The sequence below is a fragment of the Poecile atricapillus genome, chromosome Z (genome assembly GCF_030490865.1).
Source record: "Poecile atricapillus isolate bPoeAtr1 chromosome Z, bPoeAtr1.hap1, whole genome shotgun sequence".
In the NCBI taxonomy this organism is placed as follows: domain Eukaryota; kingdom Metazoa; phylum Chordata; class Aves; order Passeriformes; family Paridae; genus Poecile; species Poecile atricapillus.
In genome coordinates this window covers 144,967,125-144,991,679 of record NC_081289.1, presented here as the reverse complement: position 1 = coordinate 144,991,679, position 24,555 = coordinate 144,967,125, and the positions used below count along the sequence as shown (strand labels likewise).

The following is a 24,555-nucleotide window of genomic DNA, read 5'->3' as shown; positions in this document are numbered from 1 at the left end:
ATGACATAAACTTGCCAAAAATCAAAATTTACTCTCCTCTTCTCCATCCACTCTTTCCCTAGAAAGACTGAAGGATAATCTCTTGTTACCTGCTGTAGTTTAACAACCAGAGGAAGCGCTCAAAAATCATAAGGAATACTATGAAATTCTTAAAAATATATTTTTGGGGTAGATGACAGCTCCAACAACACATCTGACGTGCTACTTCACAAGAGAAGTTAACATGTCTCTAGTTATGCTGTTAAGTACTTCTGATTTGATAAATTACATTCAGCTGTAATCAAATTACCAAGAAAATAATTGATATGTTTACTTAAGTAATATGTCTTGATTTGAACTGAAAGAAGCAAAATTCTCTATTATTTTATTACCAGTTTTCTTGTTTGCTAACAACATTGAAAAATATGCTTTTATTGAATGCAAGAGACTCTTCCCATTTCCAATTGGATCGAAGTGTAGTATTTCAAAACAGGTCAATGCTGCTACAAAAACAATGAATAATATTATGGCTTCTGAAACTACAAGTAAACTACACAGCATGAGAATTAGTCTAACAAAGGATAGTGTCTTTGAGGCAATATTGACAGGAGGTGGTTGTCTCTGTCCTGCTGCCTTCTCCATCCTGCTCCTGAATCCCATCGCAATGACAAGAGTTCACCAGAAAGGGACCTTGACCCAGGTCCGGCCTCAATAAATGAAAACAACTTGCTCTTTTCTTTTTTAAAGACCAGAAAAACCCCAGCAGAATAATATCAAGGCAAACAAGGGTCAATTCCTTACTCCAGATTCCAGCTCTGCTGGTACACCACAGACCTGGTGGCAGCAGATACTCACAGAAAGAACATCATGAAATGTGGCAGAGGTAGAACTCAGTATATTCCTACCACAATCAGTGAGTATAAGCTTAGGGACTGTGTATTGGGTCAAAAACTTAACTAGATCTAAAAAGTACTACTGTTCAAACACCCAAAATTTAAGACAATATCTTAAGCAGCACCTAGAATACTTTTATGTGTGATTTAAACCTTGTATTTGGCTTCCATGCAAATTCAACTCTGGATTACAGAGCGCAGTAAGAAAATGAGTAATTTCTAAATTAAAGTGAATGAAAAAATGGTGAGAAATGCATTTTTAAAATACATATTTGGTCTGAACAGAGTAAGAGAGCTGCTTATTAGGCAAATCTCCACTTCTCAATGAACAAACCTGCACAGAGCAGGCAATATTTGAATCACCCTTTCCTTAGCTCCATACTGGGACACAGATGTGCTACAGGACTTCAGACATTGCAGTCCCCTCAGCTCTTACACTCCTCCTTGTTCTTACACACAACATAAACTCAGCCTTTCAGAAGCAGAATATGCTGAGGTGATGAAATCTGGCCTCAACTTTTTTTAGTCAATGGCCTATGTTTCAGACTGAACTGTAACATGAGCAATTTGGAGTGAAAAAAGAAAGGACCAGAAAGCTGTGCTTAATAGTTTACCTTACTGTTTCAAGTATAAGCGTGCCTTCTACATGGCAGTAGAAGGCCATGAACTTATTTTACTCTCCTCTACACCAGTGTTTCCAAGTGCTGTCTTTCCCTCTTCCATCCATCCCTGTATCATACCAACAGTAAAAAGAGAAAAAATGCAGTGGAATATCTAAGTCTCTTGGCTGTACTCCAGGGAGCTTTCCCAGCTCTGTCAGCTGCATTGTTCAGCTGTCTCTCTATGTAAGGGGACAGTTTTGTACAGAAAGCCTTTCCCTAAGCATTTCCTTAACTGCAATACTGTATACATCCAGCAAGCTAAAAAGAAGTCCAAAACCTATAAAATATTTTTCAAGCATTGTATTCTTACACACCCTAAAATAGATATCTTCATATGTATGTTATCACATGCCTAGATATGCCTATGTATTTTACAGACATGTATCATGTTGCTTCCTTATTTAAGTCATTAAACTATTACGTCAAATTATCTTTTTTAGGTATTTTTATATTTAATACTAGAGTAATAGGATATGTAAAGTCTCAGGCAGGCATATTCTGGATCATCTATTAGTCCTGAAAATAGAACAGTTGATACATTTTCATCCTCAAAAATCCCGAGCAACTAATAAATCAACTTTTCTCTCCTTCACACAGTTCTGCAGTGAGGGTTCAGATGAGTACAGATCAAAGATACTTCAGCAGTACAAAGACATTTATTCAAGTCCTCTCAAGACATCTCCCTCATCCACCCAAAGCAGAGATTTCCCAACAAGCCATGCAATTAAATACAAAATTGTTGCCTACTTGCGGGCATTGGCTAAGCAAACTGAAGGGAACTGTAAGTATCCATGTATTCAGAACATACTAATTTGCCCCATGACTCCAGTACTCCCCCAGAGGCTCACTTGTTTTCAATCATTTTTAGGCATTTTAAGATTCCATGGATGCTAAAGCCCAGTTCTTAAAAATGCTGTTTTCAACTGTGTGATTTAAATATCCTGAATTACAAATGGCTTGAAACGCACAAGTTGACAGTAAGTCTCTTGCCTCTGCATAGCTGTGGTTTTGTTCTGCCATTTCTAAGTGTAATTCTTGTTTTTTAGAGGCATTTCAGACATGACATCATTCATACAGGTTCCTGTATTTTGATGTTGGTGGTTGCTCAGCTGCCACACTCTGAGAATTCTTTGTAGATTTAGGGATGTATGACTTGAATTTCGAAGCACCCATTACAACATTCATTTTGATACTCACATAATCAGGAAGTGGAGAGTCGTTTGAACCCAGGGAACCTCTCAAGGACTGCGTGGCTTGCTCCAGCACTTTGTTGTGTTTTTTAGATAACAGAGAAAATAGACTGGGGGAAAAAAAATTAAAATAACTTCATGATAATGTCCTGAAACAGTTAGGAGAGAAGTTTTATTATATACACAAAACTTTTAGAATGCAATGCACAAAAGTTTTATTATTTATTTATTTAACAGCTAGGTAAGTAACAACAGAGTTTGAACCAGAAGTATTCTACACAATATTGATCTGAAGAACATTTTATGTTCATGATTAAATTCTTAAAAGTCAAACTGTCACAGAAGGAATGGCATACATGCAATTTTAGTTCATAAAAAGTTTGTGCTCACTAGAATGCAATTTTTAAGTACAGCACTTCATGCAATACACTGTAATATACACTTAAGTATCTCATATATTATCCGTTCTAATAACCTATTACTTAGACAGGAGAAATCTGAGTATATGACAAAAGCTTTGGGTATTTCAAGGCCAAGTTACCGCATTTTACTACTATATATTATTTTCAAATTTATTTTAGCCTAAGTCAATGAAAAAAGGATTACCTTAGCTTTATAAATGCTCTGTTAAATCAGAGGTCCATACACATACAGATAAATAAACACATTTTTCTTGCATTCTGCAAAAATGCAGGGCAATGACACTCACACAGGATAGTAGAACCTGATCTACAAGGAGAATGGTGGAAGCAGCAACAGTGGGCAAAGGCCATCAGCTACTGCTCAGCAGCAGCAAGGAGTCAGATACTTCTCTAAAGCCCAGGATAGCTCAAACATGGTTGTCAATTCACAGATAAACCCATCCCCATTTTTGGAAGAGCTCCTAACACCATCAAGTCCAACCATTCTCCCAGCTCTGCCCAGGCCACCACTGACCCACATCCCCAGGTGCCACATCCAGATGCTCCCCTCCAGAGATGGGGATTCCACCGCTGCCCTGGGCAGCTGTGAAAGAACAACCACTTCCATGGAGCATTGTTCCCTAATATCCATTCTAAACCTACTCTGGTGCAACCTGAGGCCATTTGCTCTTGTTAGGTGTCAGATGTTGTCAGGCTTTCTGCATTTAAAAACATCATTTGGACTGCTTTACTTCTTTTTGGAGCATTACAGGACTCCTATCAGGTTTTCCTAGGAAGACTACATGTGTTTTAAAGGGTGGAAAGGCTAGTTTGACCAACAGACACCAGGAGGGTTACAGGGGAGGCCCTGGTACAGGTTGTTCAGAGAAGATGTGGCTGCCCCTGGATCCCTGGAAGTGTCCCCTCAGGCCAGGTTGGACAACTCGGAGAGTGAAAGGTGTCCCTGCCCATGGCAGGGAGTGGAACAGGATGAGCTTTAAGGTCCTTTCCAACCCAAAACATTCTGTCATGATGTGAACATGATTCACTTACAAGTGGCAAAATCCACCTCAGTATTATATTCTGGACATCCTCCATTTCTTGGAACTGGATCAGTGTTTGAAGGCGTGTACTGGCAAGGCTCTTCTGCCTCGTGAAATGATGATCAGCACTGGGAGAAGTCCCCTGAATTTTTTAAACTTGCAATGATCATTCATATTATCTTCCATAGAAAGTAGGAGTGGATTCTTTGGAGGACAAGTGCTTATCAACCCACTGCTGGTCAAGAGTCTCAGGAAAAGGCCTTTCCAACACTCCTCACAGCCAAGAGGAATTAGCTACGCTAACTCATAGCTATTAGTCAATACCACAAGAACATTCCATGTTAAAAGGGGAAGAAGCAACACAGAAATTAAGACATATTGGTAGCTTTCCGCCTCTTTCCCCTCTCCCGTATTCTATTATTGCATTCACAGACTAAAATTTTTGTTCACATCAATAACTGGATCTGCAAAGTGGTACTTGGTAGGACACAGCAGCACTACTTCTGCAACCATGGTTATCTTTGAAGACTTGGATTTCAGAGATACTGTCATCAGCACCATCTAGTGCTCTGGAGACAAAATAATCAGTTAAAATCAAGCTGGAGATGCTTATGGTGGGGTGCAGCAAAACCTGGTTAAATCTGGTATCTGCTCTGTATCTGTAATTTCACAAAGAGGAAGAATTTGAAATAAAGAAAATTTCCAACTAGTAGATTCCTCTCCAAAATCCATAAAGCATTTTGGCTTTAAAGGAAATTTAAATATAAACAAAGAAGTGGGATCAAGATTTTGGAAACTGCATGTGTTCAATGCATGTGAAGAGGAAAATGAATATATAGTGGTACACTGCATGGAACCAGAATAGCAAAAAGTAAATTTATTTATTCCAGCAGAAATGTGGAGAACTGGGGAAAAGTATAAAGGAAAATAATGGATAAATTATTTCTTTATCTATTCCTAACTTATTTTAAATAATAATGAAATGTACTATAAGTATAGTTTATGGCATAAGCAAGATATTGGTGGCTGATTTCTAGCTCCAAAGGAGCAGTGCAGAGGCTTTTGTTGTCTTTCCAATTGCAAAATTCTGCTTTCTAGCCACAAACTCATGTCCTTCACACCATGCTGGGACAATTCTTTGTGGGACCACTGCCCCTAACACAGATACCCAGGTTAAAAAAAACTCAACACAATTCTCTCCTCCATTCATCTTCTACAAGGACCATCCCTTAGATAAGCACAAGGGCAGGGATACACGGCAAGATTTTTCATACTAAATTTTTCATAATAAAAATGCATAGAACTGCAAATTCAAAGAGCTCCACAAAAGCACTACAGCTAAACACAGAAAAAAAAAAAAAAAAAAAAATCAGACATTGTGATTAGTGAATTGATTTGGGGCTTCCTAGGAAGTACTGCTGCCTCCTGAATTGGTGCAAAACTTCAATTCCAAGTCATTCACTTATTATTATGCCTCGGTCTCTATCTCTGAAAACCACCTTGATAAATATCAGACTAATTTTTAAAGCCTCGGCACAGAGTTAGTTACAACCCTCAAAAAGCATTTGTATGAAATTTAGCTCATAAATTCCTTTCATCACCACTAAATGCAGCATTCTAAAGGAGTTGCTTGATTTTGCAGCAGTCATCTCTCCAGTGTCTGTAAGGTTTTGGGCTTGATTTTGATTTTCAGGGCATGAATAATGCAATTTTAAAAAGAAAAAATGCAAAAGGTTGTTCCTCTCTTCACAACATGGTACAAGGTTCAGAAGTGGAAGTGAGGCTGTCTCCCAAATTTCTCTCATGTGTTTTCATTACACATCTATTTTTTCCCAATTAGAAGTCGAGTTGGGATCAAACAGAAAAATGTACTATGTGGTCACTGAGGACAGCATGCATGGGCTGACAAGAATATGGATTTTTCTACTGGACTATTTGTCCTCTTTCATCCACTTTTCTCCATCAACTGTCAGACGGGCTATGGAGCTCGACAGCCCTTCAGATCTCACCCATTATGGACTTTTCATAATAATAAAAAGCTATGTTCAGAACAATGAAAACATCTTGCTACCCCAACTCATCTCTCCCTCACAGAAGTACATCCAGGCCAATGCTGAGCAAGCAAAACATTAAGCTGGAATAAGAGCAAGACGAGATAACAGCTGGCATGTGTTAGGAAGATTAGGAATCATCAGCTGGCATTATCAGGAGAAATTCCTGTCTGTGAGGGTGGTGAGCCCCTGACATGGGGTGCCCAAAGAAGCTGTGTGCAGCTGGACTTCTCCAGAGCCCTGGCAGTGTCCAAGGCCTGGCTGAATGGGGCTTGGGGCAACCTGCTCTAGTGGAAGGTGTCCCTGACCACGAACAGGGTGATTTTTAAGGTCTTTGCAACCCACACCATTCTAAGATAATGTGATCTATTACAGATCATCAGATCTCACCAGGGATGAGCTCAGCCAAAGAAGACTCAAGGCTGAACAACAATTTCAAGGTCCTGTGGTTGTTTGTTTTTAAGGAATTAAAAACAACATTGATTTCTTACCTCTCTTTACACAGCAGTTTTTAATTTAACTCAGGGCTGAGCTTAAATAAATAAAAAAATTAATACAGACTAAATAATAATGGTTGCTAATACCAGAGAATTGATTAAGTGCTATTTGCACACACAATAAAATACAAAGCACTAATATATGAACTTAACACTTTCAAAAAGTCAATTCCACAATGCCTAGAAAGTGGAATTCCACAAATTAGATCCCAAAAGAAAAAAAAAGCCAAGAAGGAGACTCATTTAACAGTGCTCCAAAAAGTCTAATTTACATCAGTTTGAAACAGCTCATAAAGTACACTTTTCACATTAAAAAAAAAAAAAAAGTATAAAACGCAGCTCTTATAACTAAAAAATTGGAAAAAAAAAAGTGGGAATTAAAATTAGAAGTTGAAATGAAAGCCAAAGTTAGAATTTGCTAAACCTTTTCTGCAAGCTCTGGACAATGCCAAGGAGAGTGTACTTGATTTTAACGAAGTAAATAGGATGCTCCAAAATAATTACATGCCTGTTTGTCCTGAGCATAATACTGGAACAGTGATTGTGAAATTCATTCCAAGGAGGATATCACCAGCACTTGTTGATGGTCTTCCAATGAGACAGGAAGTAAAATAAAGCACAACAGAACCCCTGTTGTAACAGCTTCTACACATCATTTATATGACTTTGTTTCATGTGAGATTTTTTTTTTTAAATTAAGACACTTGAATAATAAAAAGTTACATGGGATGCCTTATATGAGCTGAAGATGAAACATCCCAACAGTCTGAAAAATATTCTTAATAGGGCCAAAAAGGAACAAATTCTTGGCCCATATAAATACCAAAAGCTATTAAATACTTGACCAAGCTACCAAAATACTTTAAATATACAAAAATAATATATTAAGTGACATATATCAATATGCATCAACAGTAAAGAAATGCCAATGGCCTGAAGTTGTGCCAGGGAGGTTCAGGTGGGATCTCAGGGCAAGGTTCTTCCCCCAGAGGGTGCTGGCACTGCCCAGGCTCCCCAGGGAATGGTGACATTCCCGAGGCTGCCAGAGCTCCAGGAGCCTTTGGACAGCGCTGCCAGGGGTGCCCAGGCTGGGATTGTTGGGGTGTCTGTGCAGGGCCAGGAGCTGGACTGGAGGATCCTGGTGGCTCCCTCCAGCTCAGGATATTCTGTGATTCTATGTAATACTACAGTTAAACTTTGCAAATGGCACAGTCATTACAGAAGCAATAAATAAAGAGAAAAGGCATTTTAATTAATTTTTTCTTTACCTTTCAAGAAGGTGGACACCATATAAACTTGCTGAGATTTAATGCAGGAACAAACAATCCAAGCTGCTCCCTAAATATGAAGGATTTCACCCTGGGAGCAGCAACTAAGTACAACCAGACAGCAAACAGCTGCTTATAATGCAAAAAAGCTGCTGAAAGAGTACCTGTCTTTGGTTTTAACAAAAATACGGCCCTTCATGACAGGAAAGACATTGAGGGACTGGAGCATGTCCAGAGAAGGGAACAGAGCTGGGGAACCGGCTGGAGCCAGGTGGGCGTTGGTCTCTTATTTCAGATAACAAGCGATAGGACAAGCAGAAATGGCTCAGGTTTTGCCAGGAGGTTTAGTCTGGATATTAAAAAAGTTTCTCCATGGAAAGGGTTGTCCAACCCTGGCACAGCTGCCCAGAGCAGTGGCGGAGTCCCCATCCCTGGAGGTGTTTAGAAGCCGTGTGGATGTGGCACTTGGGGACATGGATCAGTGGTGTTCTGGGCAGTGCTGGGGCAGGGTTGGACTCAAACTTAGATGTCCTTTCCAACCAAAACAATTCCATGATTTTATATCCAGCAAAGTTGTGCTGTGCAGCAACTGCCCCTGGCATCCTGTGTGGAAGATTTTGAAACAATTATATGAAAATGCAAAGGCTCTTAACCAAAAAATGTACTTCTCCATGAATTGCTTTAAAAATCATTTATTCAATGTATTTGAGAAAAGATGAAAGAGTGATTTGACCAAAAACCCAAATATGCAAATGGAGAAAGGAAGATTGCTTACAGAGGATTCTACAAGATACCAGTATAAAAAAAAAAAAGAGTTACTGAAACAGGAACTTAACTATAAGTACATAGGCACAGACCTCTTTAACAAAGGAGACTGAAGCCAGGCTAGAGGTGAAATATATTTCTATTTGTACTGTCAAAGCAATGGCAGAGAAGGAAGAAAAACCTGGGAGGAAAGAAGACAATCTCAATACCTAGGGTATGAGATGAGCTTAGACTGATGGTGTGATACAAAGAAAGAGATGGAAGCCTGAAAAAGGGGGGCACAAATAGAAACAAAACTATGACATTAGCAGAGGAAAGTCAGATTGAGTTATATGACATCAAGAACGGGTAAGGATTGGATTTCTCACAATTCAAGTAACTTCTGAGCTTCTAAAGGTAAATTTTAATTTATCTGAATATCTAGAAGTTTTCTATGTGTGCTGAGTAAAGAACTACTTGAGAACTAAAGAACCTCTCCACAGAATTTATTTGAAGTTTGGAAATTCAGATGTTCTGAATTTTTTCTGCTTGCTCTCCTAGTTCAGAAGTGCTGCAAACAAACTGAACAGCACCCAAACACAAGCCACTATCTGGTGATGGAACAAAACAGTTGCATGGATCAAAAAGACTGAGGATGAATGCTCTCAAACAATTAGGTTTTTCAAATACTCATGCTGTTTTTTCTCTCTCCTCCTATATACATGCCAAATGTATTATTGTTCTCTATTTTAAAGACTAAAATATAAAGCACTAAACACGAAAACCTCACTACACAAAAAATGCTCCTTTTAAACAAAAGGATTTTACAATGCCACAATCATATTAGAAAAAAAAGCTAAAAAAATATTTTATTTTTGAAAACTGACATCTAAAAGTTAAAACCATACCTTGATTCCTGTATATGTAAGGAACACTTCTTGGGTTTGGCTTATTTTTAAAAAGGATTACAGCAAAAAAGTGTGTCCTGTGGCACAAGAACTCTAGACATGGATATGTGCCTGCACAGATGTCTCCAAGCAGACAACCTGAAATGCCCATCTGGTTGAATAAAGGTCTGTGAAGAATAATACCAGACATCAGAACAAAATAAATGCACTGTGCTGCTCCACTTGAAATACAATAAGGGCATTGTCCCATAGACCTGTATGGGGGACAGGTTGTAAGCAAGTGCCTGTCTGTGGGCGATGGAGAAGTGCTCAGTGAGCACTTAAGGAACCTAGCACTGGGAGAAATCCATTTAGTATGAATAAATGCAGAGAAAAATCTCTCCTTGTGCTCATGTCTACTAAAGAGCCCTTGAGGCATTCTGCATTCGAATTATCGAAGTTACAATGGCACATAAATAGAAATAAAGGGACACAATAGCCATGGAGAACTCCAAGGCCTTTGCAGAGCAATTTACTCCATAGAGAGGCACTGCTCTTATTTATTTGAGCCAACTCTAAAGCCTGGGAGACATTTAGGATCCCAGAAAACAGAACCTAACCAATAAAAATATTAAATAACAGAATAAACAGACAGTAAGAACACACGTTATATATTTCTTTCTAATCTTGTAAAGTGAAACATGACTAAATTCTGCTGAATAAAGATTTGCTATATTTACTGTTAGGTCCATCTAGGCTTTTGGAGATGATGTGAAATCAAGAGACTCACAGTGTGCAAATGCCACAAACATCATGGATTTAAAGAATGTGGTTTGCATGGTCCACACTGATGGATAAAGAGTGTTCAAGGGACCAGGGAACGAAAAGAACAGTACAATATTCACGTGTCTGATTTTGCTGGACAGTGATCAGATCTTTTTCTCCTTTTCTTGTCCTGTTCCTTCTTAAAAATACAAGTTTGTGTCCCCTTGGAAACAGCTGTGTGCCGCAGCTGGCAGCTATTTCAAAGCAAATCCCAAACTGTAGAACCTCTGAGTGATTTGGGTTGAAACAGATCTTAATGCTCATCCAGTCCCACCCCCTGCCATGGGCAGGGACACCTTCCACTATCCCAGGTTACTCCAAGCTCTGTCCAACCTGGCCTTGGACACTTCCAGGGAACCAGGAGCAGCCTCTGGGCAGCCTGTGCCAGGGCCTGCCCACCCTTCTAAATAAAGATTTTCTTCCTAGTATCCAATCTGAACCTGCCCTCTGTCTGTTTAAAGCTGTCTTGGCAGTATCTGCCCATGTAAAAAGTCATTCTCCTGAGCTGATGACTGGCACCACAAATGGTTTTAATGCAGCCTGGTTAAGAAAATTATTTCTATCCCATCTCCCTGTTAAACAGCAAAGATAAAAGGCCACTCTTTTAATTCTAAAATCCTAAACTTGATCCTAATAAATTATATACTTCAAGATATCTTCATGACAAAACGTCATTAATTTTAAAGAGTAACCTTTTATCTACACTGCTTACATATGAGCAGAGATCTGTAAGTCATGCGCTATAAAGCCATATCAAATTCTGCCTTACAGAGGATAACATTATTATTTAGGATATTGTTATATTAAGTAGAAAAACAAGAAGTCACCATACCCTTGTAGGTATATAAGCAAAATCAGAAACAGCTTAGAACAATTAAGGGAGGCCTTGCATTAACGAACAGGATTTCCTGCTAAAATGGAGTTAGAAAGACAATGACACTAGAAACAACATGGAAGAAAGGAATTTGATGTGGCAAGACAAAAGTAAATATTTACAAAATAAGCCAAGAGTTTAATTTCCAGAGACCAGGAAATGTATTTTTTAACTGAAGGCATAAATTGTTCAGCATCTCATGGCCACTTTCCAGCCAATGTTGGGAAATGGATGCTCCTATCGCTAGAGAAGTAAAAGGAACAGAAAGCAGTAAATTCCTTCCCCTGTATCTTGGTACAGATCATTTTATTCTCCTTTTGTCCGGCATGCCAAATAACATCCTTGTAATTCCACTTACAGGGCAGAGCCAGGCTAGGACCTAACTCTAGGTTGTATTGAAGTAGAAACTCAATAAGCAGACTGTGATGATGGACTTAGTTCCTGCATGCAAATCCAATAGAACACGATGATTTTGACTTGACAGGGAAGTGCTTTGCTGAGCACCATCTCTCTCCTGTACTTTTCAATAGAGTGGCAAGTGAGAAACTAAATTCTGAAAGGCCGAAAGCTAAAGGAGGAAAATGAGTGCAGTCCAATATAAACGGAAAGCTCAGATTAAATACAAGGTTTCTTCTGATCTTAAAATCCTCAAACCCGTTTTAGGTGTCTCATGGTATGCATGTAATTTCTCTCAATGGTCCCTGTGTTTGTCTTGTTACTATTTTAAAAGAAAATCAAATGAGCAGAGTCCACAATAATTCCATTTCATCTACTTGCTCTTAATTAAGTAGGGTGTCTCAAAGCTGCTGAGAGATGATATTTGCCTTGAATGAGGGAAAAACTCTGTGGGGTGAGAATCAGAGGAAATTGCTGGAGAAAGCATCCTGAGCAAAACTCTCACCCAAAACCCCAATAACAGACTCCTAACAAAGAAATAACAACATTAGAAATAACAAAGAAATAACAAGGTTAGAAAGACACTGGTCCAAATCCCTGTCCTTTCAACACCTTGGATTTGGCACAGCTTTGCTCAAACACATTGGCTGTGCAAGCACATTTGTATTTGTATGTATTTGGGTACCTGCTACACTTCTAAAGAAAATTGCAATGCCCTCTGAACTCATCTTGACAGGAGAGAATCTGGGAATTTAGGAGGTAACAGACTCATTCTGCAGGCAAAAGGTCACAGGGTATGTGTATTGCTAACAGCCCTCTTTCTTCTAAGATTTAAGCAGAATATGAGTCTGGAACCTTGGTTCTGTACCCAGAGCCCTTACCTCTGGCACCATCCTGTCATGCAGCCCAGTGGTCTAAGTGAGAGTTTGGCTTTTCAGTGCCCTGCCAAGGTTATAATGAATTAATTGCTCATTTCCTCTGAAACTTGGAAATAATACCACAGAGTCAAAGAATGTTTGCATTTGAAGGCACCTTAAAGTCCATCCCATCCCCACTCCCTGCTATGGGCAGGGACACCTTCCCCTGTCCCAGGCTGCTCCAAGCCCTGTCCAGCCTGGCCTTGGACACTGCAGGGATCCAGGGCCAGCCCCAGCTGCTCTGGGCACCCTGTGCCAGGGCCTGCCCACCCTCCCAGCCAGCAATTCCTTCCCAATATCCCAGCTGGGCCTGCCCTCTGGCACTGGGAAGCCATTGCCTGGCTGCTGTCCCTGCAGGCCTTGTCCCCAGTCCCTGGGCAGCTCTCCTGGAGCCCCTTTAGGCCCTGCCAGGGGCTCTCAGCTCTCCCTGGAGCCTTCTCTTCTCCAGGCTTTGACCTAACTTCATAAAACTTGCATTTCAGTGTCGAAGCAGAATAAGAGACAAACCCCTAGGAGGACCCATCATATGCTGCAGACAGAGAATACTATTTTCATCTCATCCCTTTGTCTCCTTTCACCCTCCTTTCTTTCAGTCCCTGTCCAAAGGTCTCTTTGACATTCTTGCTCCACAGGTAGAAGTTTACTGCTTTCCTCATGGACTGACCTTCTCTTTGGCCAGGTGTCCTTCCTGATCACATCTTTCTCCATCCACAGTGATCCTGCTAGTGGGTATGGAAAGCCAGTAGCTGTCTCTCCTTCATAATTGCAGTTTGTTTGGTTACCCTACTGACATAAAACGTCTAAACTTTTAACAAACTGGAAACATTTTTTAAAAAATAAATAGAGAAAAAATTATTTTAAAAATTTTATTTTTCAAGAAATAAAGAAAATCACTTGGACCAATCAACTTTACAATAAAGCCATTGCAAAGGAAACTACAAAAATGACCAAAAATTCAAACCTGACATAGGTGTCACAGCTAAGATGTTCTCCCAAACACAATTTTGGATGCAAGGACTCTCTTTTGCATAACAACAAGGCCATTTCTAAAATTCCAGTGCCTCATAAAGGAAAAAAAAAAAAAGAAATATAACATATTTATATCTGTGGATAGCTTCCATAATTGTTCATAGTGGGTATCAATCTTTTTTTCCCAAATCCATGTCTATAAATAATTTGTATTTACACTGCGAACACTTGTGAACCAGTAAGAACTTTTATGAGTACCACAGGCTCTAAAAAGAACAGTTATTAAGGAAATGAGCATTTTTTGTCTTCTGGATAAAGTTAGATGGCATGTGTTCAGTGTGCCTGAGGCCACACAAAGAATAAAGTCAATGTAAAAAAAAAACCCAAACCAGCGAATATCCTCCATTCAGAACAAAGCACAATGAAATTAAAGATTGTGTTTCACTTTTGAAACAAAGATGGTTAATTAAAATGTCTCAGAAAGCCATAACCTATTATTTCCTGAACTTTGAGTCAAATTTTAATATTGATGAAGTCAATTTTTAATGTAAAAAGTGCATAAGCATAATATACTGAGTGTATTACCACCTCCTTCAATGGAGTACCTCCATCCATATCATGTTAGTGATTTTAGTTCAAATATCTCATTTTACTGAATTTCCAGACATAAAAAAAAATACATAGTTTGAGCTGCCCACCCCCCCCCCCTACCCATAAGCCTAAGTTCCCTCCCCCCCCCCCCCCCCCCTCCCCCCCCTCCCCCTTCACCAGGAATTTCACATAGGATGTTTAATCTTGGTAGACCAACTGCAATTTCTAAGTCATGTGTACTCAAGCCAGTACATACAGAATTTCAATTTTCAAATTTTGCTCACACATTCCTTTCTCAATAAATCACATCAGGAATGAAATACTTCGGAAGGAATAGAGAAGAGGACTTCAGGTATGGTACTTAATAACAAACTCAAAATCCACACTACAATATCTGGTATCACAATATCCAGACAGGTTCGACCACTGGCCCACGGAAACCTCATGAGGTTTAACAAGGCCAAGTGTTGGAGCTGCAGCTGGGTCAGGGCAGCCCCTGGGATCAATCCAGGCTGGGGATGAGCAGAGGGAGCAGCCCTGGGAGAAGGACCTGGGGGTGCTGGGGGGGAGAGCTGGACCTGCCCCAGCCCTGAGCCCCCTGCCCTGGGCTGATCCCCCAGCGTGGGCAGCAGGGGAGGGGGATTCTGCCCCTGTGTCCCTGTGCTCAGGTGAGACCCCACCTGCAGAGCTGCCCCAGCCCTGGGCAACAACAGCACAAGGACGTGGAGCTGCTGGAGCCAGCCCAGAGGAGGCCACGCAGCTGCTGCCAGGGCTGGAGCCCCTCTGCTCTGGAGCCAGCCTGGGAGAGCTGGGGCTGCTCCCCTGCACAAGAGAAGGCTCCAGGGAGAGCTGAGAGCCCCTGGCAGGGCCTAAAGGGGCTCCAGGAGAGCTGCCCAGGGACTGGGGACAAGGCCTGCAGGGACAGCAGCCAGGCAATGGCTTCCCAGTGCCAGAGGGCAGGCCCAGCTGGGATATTGGGAAGGAATTGCTGGCTGGGAGGGTGGGCAGGCCCTGGCACAGGGTGCCCAGAGCAGCTGGGGCTGGCCCTGGATCCCTGCAGTGTCCAAGGCCAGGCTGGACAGGGCTTGGAGCAGCCTGGGACACTGGAAGGTGTCCCTGCCCATGACATGGGATGGAAGGAAATGAGCTTCAAGGTCCCTTCCCAACCCAAATCTCTCTGGGATGACTAAGTGTATGCACCTACCTAAAATATCCTCCTCCCAGAGTGGTGTTTTTTGGAAATACTTCTCTTCTCTAAAAACAGCACTGATGTACAGACTGATATACTTTCAAAGAGATGAAATGCTTAAACATTTTCAGAAGGACATGAAGGTATACTAGTACTTGAAAAACAGAAAAATGCAATAAAAATACAGGATAGTGTCAAATAATGTAACATCAAATGATGTAACATGTCAAGTGTTTTTCAATACAAGACCAAGATTAAGTTTAATATCTATTACTAAACCCATCCTGTAACAACACAGTACTTGAAAAATAAGTATCTCAAATAAAAAGTGTTTACATCCTTCACTCTAATGTCAACATCATTCCCTTTGTTGCATTTCTGTGAATTTCTGTTCTAAGAAACAAACCTGCAAAAGGTAGCCTGTCATAAATAAACCACTTTTCAAAGGAAAATTGAAGTTAAAATAGATAGGATATTAAAGATAGGTATTTTCATCCTGAAAAATACTGCATCATTGAAAGAAAACATTTATCAAGAATATTACATTTTTTGTAAGGGATGTTAATATCCAGCCAGAACCCAACTGCAGTGAATGTAGAACAAAACAAGGGATAATGACGCATTTCGTAAGAGTGCAATTCAGTATGGAAAAAGCTACAGTTAATGACCTACATGAAGGTTAACTTGGCTTTATGAAGCCCCAGCCTGCCCTTGCCCAGCTCAGTGTAAATACTGTGCCAACATCCTGGGAAACTGGCCCACAGCATTTTCTTAACTCCTGTTATTTAACATTTCTCTTTATTTTCTTTATTTCTCTCTTCTTGGTACCTTCAGCCTTTCAATAACACCCATGTCCTTTCCTATGTATGTCTGACAGATAATACCAGGGACTTTCACCTGCTTAATTTTCCATGTATCTTTGTGATGAATAATAAAGCTGACCTCCCTAACATCACATTCCAAATTTGCAGTGTTTAATGATTTTCTCCCTCTTTCATAAGAAAAACCAAACCAAAACAGCAACAACAAAACCCAAAACAAAAAGAAAAAACAAAAACAAACAAACAAACAAACAAAAAGGGTGGGGTGGGGTAACAAGCCGTGAAGCATCACTGGAAGGATTTAAAAGATCTGTGAATGTGGAACTTTGGGACATGGGTTATTGGTGAGGGAATGGTTGGATTTGATGCTTTTAGAGGGATTTTCCAGCCTAAATTATTCCATTAAGTATCGAGCAAGGACCTAGAAAGGTTAAGAGACAATTCAGGGAACAGCATATAGGTACCAAGAACATACCATGGTCTCCAGCATGTATGAAAGCATTTAGAAATACACTACAGGCAGCTTGAAATGCTCTGAACTACTCATCGTTGCAGGAAGACAACAATCTTAGAACAGATAATCTGGAAGCCTTTAAGGAAGGAAAAATGTTTGGAGCACTGAATTCTCCCAGCTTTTGTCTCCATCACCAATACTGTTTCCCCAAACAAACACGTGGGGTCAAAATCACTGTAGCTCACAGCAGGAAAAGACTTGTCAGCATCCTGAAGGATCCCCGGCTTGGACAGTCTCCTCATCTTTTATAAAAATACTTTCCATATCTAGCAAAAGTCACATCTTGCCACAATCCAGCCTTGACAGAGCTGAAATGCAATCCTGCTTCTCCACTCTAGTCTGATGTCAATGTTTTTAATTTTATTCTTCAGTGCAAAAGGTGTCACAGACAATACCAATGAGATCCAGAAATCTTACAAGGGCATGAATAGCCCTTATTAAGAAAAAAACAGATTTTATTTAGGTAAAGCTTTAAAGCTATTGTTCATTACTTTTCAGTAGGAAAAACATAATTATTTCCCACATACACTGTCATCTGAAATTACCTTACCCACTATTGAACCTGTCATTCTGAAGAGAGATTATTTAATTGCCTTCATACATCCTCAAGTCTCAGGATTGGTGGGACATCTAACACAGATTTGATTTAATGATTTATTTCAGCATTCTTGCAGTTGTGCAATATTTTTCCATCTTAAAAACTAACATGATAGCTTTTAAGTCCCAGTTCTTCAAGCTGCACAGTAATTAAATTTACATTGTCTTCAATTTATTTGGAAATTAACCTCCTTCCCACAGAGAAAGAGGTTGTGCTTTACCTCCCACTCAGTTTTATAAATCTTATTCTGCTGTGTAATTCTTTCTGCTTCTATCAATCCAAAAAATCCTCCTAAATTCCAAAACATTGCCCTCCCCAAAATGTACTTTTTAAAACACACATTTCTGCGATGTTCCAGGTCATTCTCTGTTTTTCCCAAAGTTAAGACAACACTTCCAGGAACTGACTTCATGATGATAAAGCAAACACTAACAAATTTAATATTCTATACTGTACAAAAACCAAGTACAACCATCACAGATTGGGATGTTAATTCCACTCCCACTTGGGAAACAAATGCTAGGCCAGAGGGTCAAATATAAACTGTATTTCAATGGGATATTCAGAAGAGACACAGTAAGAGTCTTTCTAGGCATGCACAAACATTGTTCTGAATTTCAGTTTACCCTGGTGACAGAACCACAGAATCACAAAGTCATTTAGATTGGAAAAAAACTCCGAGATGACAGAGTCCAAGCTGTGCCCAATCCCCACCTTGTCACCACTCTAGAGCTCTGGGTGCCATGTCCAGGTGTTCCTTGGACAGCTCCAGGGATGGGGATTCCAACACCTCCCTGGGCAGTTCCAAGGCCTGACCCCCCTTTCCATGGGGAAATTCCTGCTGCTGTCCCCCCTGTCCCTGCCCTGGCCCAGCCTGAGGCCGTTCCCTCTCCTCCTGTCCCTGTTCCCTGGCAGCACAGCCCGACCCCCCCGGCTGTCCCCTCCTGCCAGGGACTTGTGCAGAGCCACAAGGGCCCCCTGAGCCTCCTTTTCTCCAGGCTGAGCCCCTTTCCCAGCTCCCTCAGCCGTTCCTGGGGCTCCAGCCCCTTCCCCAGCTCCGTTCCCTGCCCTGGACACGCTCCAGCCCCTCGGTGTCTCTCCTGTGCTGAGGGGCCCAGAGCTGTCCCAGCACTGGAGGTGCCTCAGCAGCGCTGGCACAGATCACAGATGAGTTTTCCCTACCCTGGTGGTGCTATCTGAAATCTTAATGCCACGCCAAAACTATCCTGGATACTGAAGTAATTTGTAAATGCAAACAACTACACAGACAGTATATAGACTCTCAAAGATAAAATCAAGATAATAATGGTATTTTGCAATTAAGCCAAGTTGTAATAGAGTGATGAAGTAGAGACTAGATAAATGGACAGAGAGGTGGACAGAAACCTGGCTAAACTCAAGGGGTCAGAGAGCTACAGTCAGCACTACCAAGTCCAGCTGGAGCCGAGCCATAAGTGGTGCACCCCATGTGTTGATTCTGGAGGAGGTCACAGAGCTGCTGCTGCCAGGGCTGGAGCCCCTCTGCTCTGGAGCCAGCCTGGGAGAGCTGGGGCTGCTCCCCTGCACAAGAGAAGGCTCCAGGGAGAGCTGAGAGCCCCTGGCAGGGCCTAAAGGGGCTCCAGGAGAGCTGCCCAGGGACTGGGGACAAGGCCTGCAGGGACAGCAGCCAGGCAATGGCTTCCCAGTGCCAGAGGGCAGGCCCAGCTGGGATATTGGGAAGGAATTGCTGGCTGGGAGGGTGGGCAGGCCCTGGCACAGGGTGCCCAGAGCAGCTGGGGCTGGCCCTGGGTCCCTGCAGTGTCCAAGGCCAGGCTGGACAGGGCTTGGAGCAGCCTGGGATGGTGGAAGGTGTTCCTGCCCATAGCAGAGAGTGATACTGGATAAGCTTTAAAGATTTCTTCCAACTGTTCTCGGATGGGGGTCTCAAAACATAGAAATATCTAATAGATGATGAGATGGTGTTAGGTCATAGGTAGGACTTGATGATCTCAAAGGTCTTTTCCAATCTAGATGATTCTGTGATTCTGATGGGAAGGTCTAGAGATGAGGAAGCCAGACACACTGGTGCCCAGAGAAAGGACAAAAGGAAATGGGCCCAAATTGAAATACAGGAAATTGCATTTAACCGTAAGAGAAAAACCACAAGTTACTCAGAGAGCCTGTGGAGTCACCATCTTTGGAGATATTAAACATCAACTGGATGTAGCCTTGGGCATACAGCTCTTGGTGACCCTGCCCTTGGACATGACAATCTCCAAAGATGCTTCCTAACCAGTCACTTTGAAGATTCCCTGAAATCACTGAGCACAATCATTGAGCACAACTCAATAAACAACACAGTGCAAGGAAAACTGCCTGCTGGGAATGAATACCAAGCCAATGTAGAAACCTTTAAAGCCACAACTGCACTACAAAGCACTCTGGGAAATATAGAAAACATACTTCAGGGTAAAATCCTGCAGTAGGAAGAGGATGGCTTGTTGATTAATTACAAGAATGCAGCATCAGAAAGATCTGGTTTCATTTATTAGGCTGGGAGTTTTTTATAATCACTGATTTTTAATTTTTGCTGAGTGAATGTAACACTAAAAGCAAGGACTTGCATCTTTCTTCACTCTGGTGAAAAGGAAAACATCTATGTTGAATTCCCTTAAAAGTCTTCTGTGAAACTGAGAGGAAATCACTGAATTTTCACCAACTAGAAGTCAAAACCCCTATCACACTACTGCTGACAGGTCTGTTAGAGGTACCTTACCATATCTTACCTATAAAACTAGATTTTCCTCATCTATAAAATATTCTGGTAACTAATACAGAATACAGGAAAAATGTAATACTGCACATTATGCACCTAGAAGTATTTACAGTAACCAAGTGCACAAGGCAGGAAGATTAAATGGGAACTTTACAATCTTTCATTAGTTACATGTATTGAACCAGTTTTCAGCTAGGCTAACGCCCCAGAAAACTTTTCCAGCAGAAGAAAAGCCAAATGCTAATCACTGTCCTGGAGGTTACACTGGGGCTGCAGGATTAGTCATCTTGGAAACCAATTGTGGTTGTTCCTATTTTCCTCTCCCACTGCTTTTTCTGATCTGTGGCTGCTGCAGTGGGAGCATTCTCATCAATGTTTTCTCATAAATTCAGCTTACAAACACGAAAGAACAAAACCACTTAAGAATAGCTCACAGCTCTCACCCCCTACATCCTGCTGCAGAGTGGGGATCCAAAAACTCCTTACACAACTTAAATCAATCCTTTGGAGGATTGGCATAAAGAGCTGACTAAATCTTCCCCCCAAGCCTCTCTCTGCATTTCTTGGTCAAAAAGGCTGTGGTGAGGAAGGGCGATACCAAAATGTGAGAAGACATAACAGTTCTTGTTTTCAGATGTTCTCAATAGAAGCCGGAAATGAAAAAAAACCCAGGAGTAGTTCTTAAAGTGTTATTAATTCTGCAAATCTGGAATGGTTTGGGTCACTTAGGTCAGTATGAATGGATCTGGATGCCCATTTCCAATTTTTCAGTCGTCACACCTTCAACAAGCAGGTCAGCAATGCTCCCTATTTCCTCCATTTGGCTCCTTTCCTCCCTATCCTGTTCCAGCCACGCGTGGAGCCAGGCCAGGTCTGCAGGACCCAGCAGCTCGGGGGCTCTGCCTCTGTTATAATGTGTTTATGAGCCCTCACTGGACATAAGCACTGCCTCTTTGATGGAGAATCACTGATTTAGATTCAACACCTGGGCAGCTAGGAGACTACCCAAAGCTTCTTCATTAGGAGAACCATGAGGATGATGCCTCTAATCACTTATGTTGTTAATCAAATATCAAAAAAAGGTTGTGGTTTTTTTTGTTGTTTTTTTTTTTAAATCAAAAGAAACCAAACTTTCCAAACTCATGTTATCCACAGCTGCAGTTAATTAGAAATATAGAAACTCTCAGGTATTTTCACTAAGCAGGTCTGCCCTATGGCTCCTGCACAGAACATCTCTGCAGCACATATCACAACATCTGCTTTGAGACAATTTGGAATTCCTGTAAACAACCCTGGGTTTAACTATATGAGGTTTATCTCCTGGATTCATCACTTTTAAACTAACATGCCAGCCCCATATCAGCAAACCACTCAGATATCCTTCTTATGCACAATATCTCGCCAACCGAACTATGTTTCAAATGAAAGCCTCCTATGAAGCTGCAAGTATGTTGTGAGATTCTCTCATTTTTAACTGCACTGTTGATTCTTGGCGTTATTGATTAAAAAATTACTGCTGAACTAAAATTTTATATATTTTATGAAGTGGGACACTTTGCATCCAACCTTAAAAGCATAAAACTTTAAACCTCTTGTCCTCTACATTAGCAAGATTAATTTCTTGCTGCTTTTGTTCTTCAGAGTCCTTGATCAAAATTTAAAATTTCCTTCATCACCACTGTTCATATACACAACTTTAATCCATTAAGCTCATCCATCTCTTCTCCAGGAGATACCTGCAAAGATGTTTGCTGCACTGCTCTTCTCGTGAATCATTTGTTACTCAAGGTTTGCAAAGTTCTTTGAAATATTTTAGTACTGAGGGTACTGCCCAGTTCTGGGTAGAAACCCAGATCTCTCCCAGGAGACCCATGAATGTGGTTTAAACATTTAGTTCTCCACAGATATCAAGATGTAGACACTCCTACTTAGATGGGGAAAAAATACATACATTCTGATGCTTCAAGCATTCTGACTGGAACATCTTAATCAAAATTATCGCTTGTGACAACTCTAGCTGCAGTCAATACTTTCTTTAATTTGACAAATTGGAAGATGTTTTGAATCAGTAACATATGTTTGTTATTTTCTAAATGAATAATTCTCTATATTTAAGCAATAATTAAATATTTTACTAAGCTGCTTTCACTAGTCAAAGTTCATGCAATGCTGTTTGGGAAATCAAAACAGATGGGAGTGCATCACCTAGATGGAAAAAGCCAATAATACCTGCAGGGTACTCCCTGCTCCCAGTGGCAGTGACTTAAGGAAGATTCTGGAGAGGTGAACCCAGGGAAGTCAGACACAACAGAGGGGCTGGATCTCAGCAAGGTTTTTTAATCTAAGGATAAAACTAGTTGAGATGAGCATAAATTCTTCCTCCTTTCAGCTATAAGCTGTTTCAGTATATTCAGACTGATTTGATTTTTGTTAGCATTCTCCTGAACTCTTCAGGCAAGCTATGGCATTTTTCTCCTTTTACTCCCAAAACAATAGCTTATTTACATACTTACCAAAGAATAAGACACTCTCCCAATGCTGATTAAATGCCAGACGTTACGTAGGAACGCAAAACCCCCGGACTCTGAACATAGTGCTACAATGGAAATGTGTGATAGTAATTTTGTTCCAGTTTCATCTCATGGGAATGTGGGCACATAAGCATCCAATTAAAAATAATTCTGACTGATCAAGATGTGTTTTAGCTTCACATGCTAATGTGGTAGAATGCGTCTAGAACATGCCTGTGATAGATTTTTGCCAGGGTGGGAGGAATAAAGATTATTATAGAAAAAGAACATCACTCTTGCAATTTTCCCTTTTTCAATTTCATTTTTTGTACATGAGAATGCAGAGTTTTGGCAACCTGTGCTGTTTTGTACTATTTGGGTCAAATCACCTGGGGAACCTGAGAAGATACAATTTTTAATGGGAAGATTCCAAATCAAAATGCAGCCTCTTAAAGCAATCTGTAAGGCAAACAAATGGACAAAATCCTGTGTGGCAATCTGCCTGTAACTTCCATTTTTTATGCCAAAAGAAGCCACTTTGATCCACTCTTCTGACACAAGCCATAGGAATTCCCTCAGCTACTTCCTCCTTCAAGTCCAATAGCTTTGGCTGGACTTGGACATATCTTTTAGGAGAACATCCAATCTCATTTAAAAATTCCAATCTAGGGAAATCCAGCGTCCTTCTTAAACTATTCCAATGACTCATGCACCATGTAAAAAAAGACGGACCAGTCTCAGCTGGGTTTGCTTTCCAGCTACTGGAGTGCATTGTACTTTTGCACAGGATCACAGAATATCCTGAGGGATCCACCAGGATCCTCCAGTCCAGCTCCTGGCCCTGCACAGACACCCCAACAATCCCAGCCTGGGCACCCCTGGCAGCGCTGTCCAAAGGCTCCTGGAGCTCTGGCAGCCTCGGGAATGTCACCATTCCCTGGGGAGCCTGGGCAGTGCCAGCACCCTCTGGGGGAAGAACCTTGCCCTGATATCCAACCAGAACCTCCCCTCACATACCTTATTAAAGAGCCCCCTTATTGAAGGATTTATTTAACCTTAATCTTCCAAATAATTTATGGAGTAAACTCATAAAAATGCCATAGAGTCCTTCTGATTTCTTTCAAAGTCAACCTGGACCTTTTATCTTGTAGCATGATTTATGTGCATGGAACTCCACCAGCTTTATGAAAATATACTTTGCTTTCATCAAGCTTAGACAATTACATTTTTGTATCAGCAATCTCTCCCCTTCACTGATCACTCCTTCCCTAAAAACTATTTTTGATACTTAATTTTAAATAGGGCAGGACTTAGCAAATCAATGCAAGGGGCTTCCACTAGACATGCACCCACTTGATAAACATCGAGTTAAACTATATTTGATACCTATAAGCCAGGCAGTTCTTCACCCAGTGAACATCCACAGCACTGATTTTGTATCTCACTGATTTCTTGATCATTATGCTGTGCAATACAAAGATAAATAATCTCTAATAGAATTATTTATAAACAATTCTGCTCTGCCAAGTCACTCAATGTTGAGTGTAAAGTGATCATTCCATAATAAGCAACTCAATAAGCCCTCAATAAAATTATGAGCAGCTGACTTAAAAGTCACAATCACAAAGCAATGAAATATTAAATTTTATTCATTCAACAGACCTCTGACCTTCCCCCCCTGCCTATTTTCCCCCCAAAGAAAAATTATTAAACAAGCTAGATTTTGGGGAACTGATCCATTCTAATCCAGCAGCCAAAAAAGCACCTCATCTCCTTAGGTGTGCATCCCCAGCTCAGAAACTGAGCCCCACAAACTATCTTGCACAGAAGCCCAGAGAATAGAGTTTCCACAGAAATTTACAGGCCACTCTAGAGAAATCTCAGCATATGGGTATTAACAAACCTTGAAAAATCCTTCAAAAAATATTAAGGCAGTTTGTCTTTTTTTTTTCCCTTTGTCAATTTTCACTTGTTCTTGCTT

General features: G+C 40.9%; 1 protein-coding gene across 5 annotated transcripts in view; it reads right to left on the bottom strand.

The window, feature by feature from the left end:
* DYM (dymeclin) overlaps positions 1 to 24,555 on the bottom strand; it is a 211,596-nt gene that overhangs the window by 61,975 nt on the left and 125,066 nt on the right. For all 5 annotated transcript variants that reach the window (XM_058827192.1, XM_058827194.1, XM_058827193.1 and 2 more), the window contains one exon: positions 2,732 to 2,834. In XM_058827192.1, the coding sequence (XP_058683175.1) occupies positions 2,732 to 2,834 (103 nt within the window). The remainder of the gene's footprint in view (positions 1 to 2,731; positions 2,835 to 24,555) is intronic.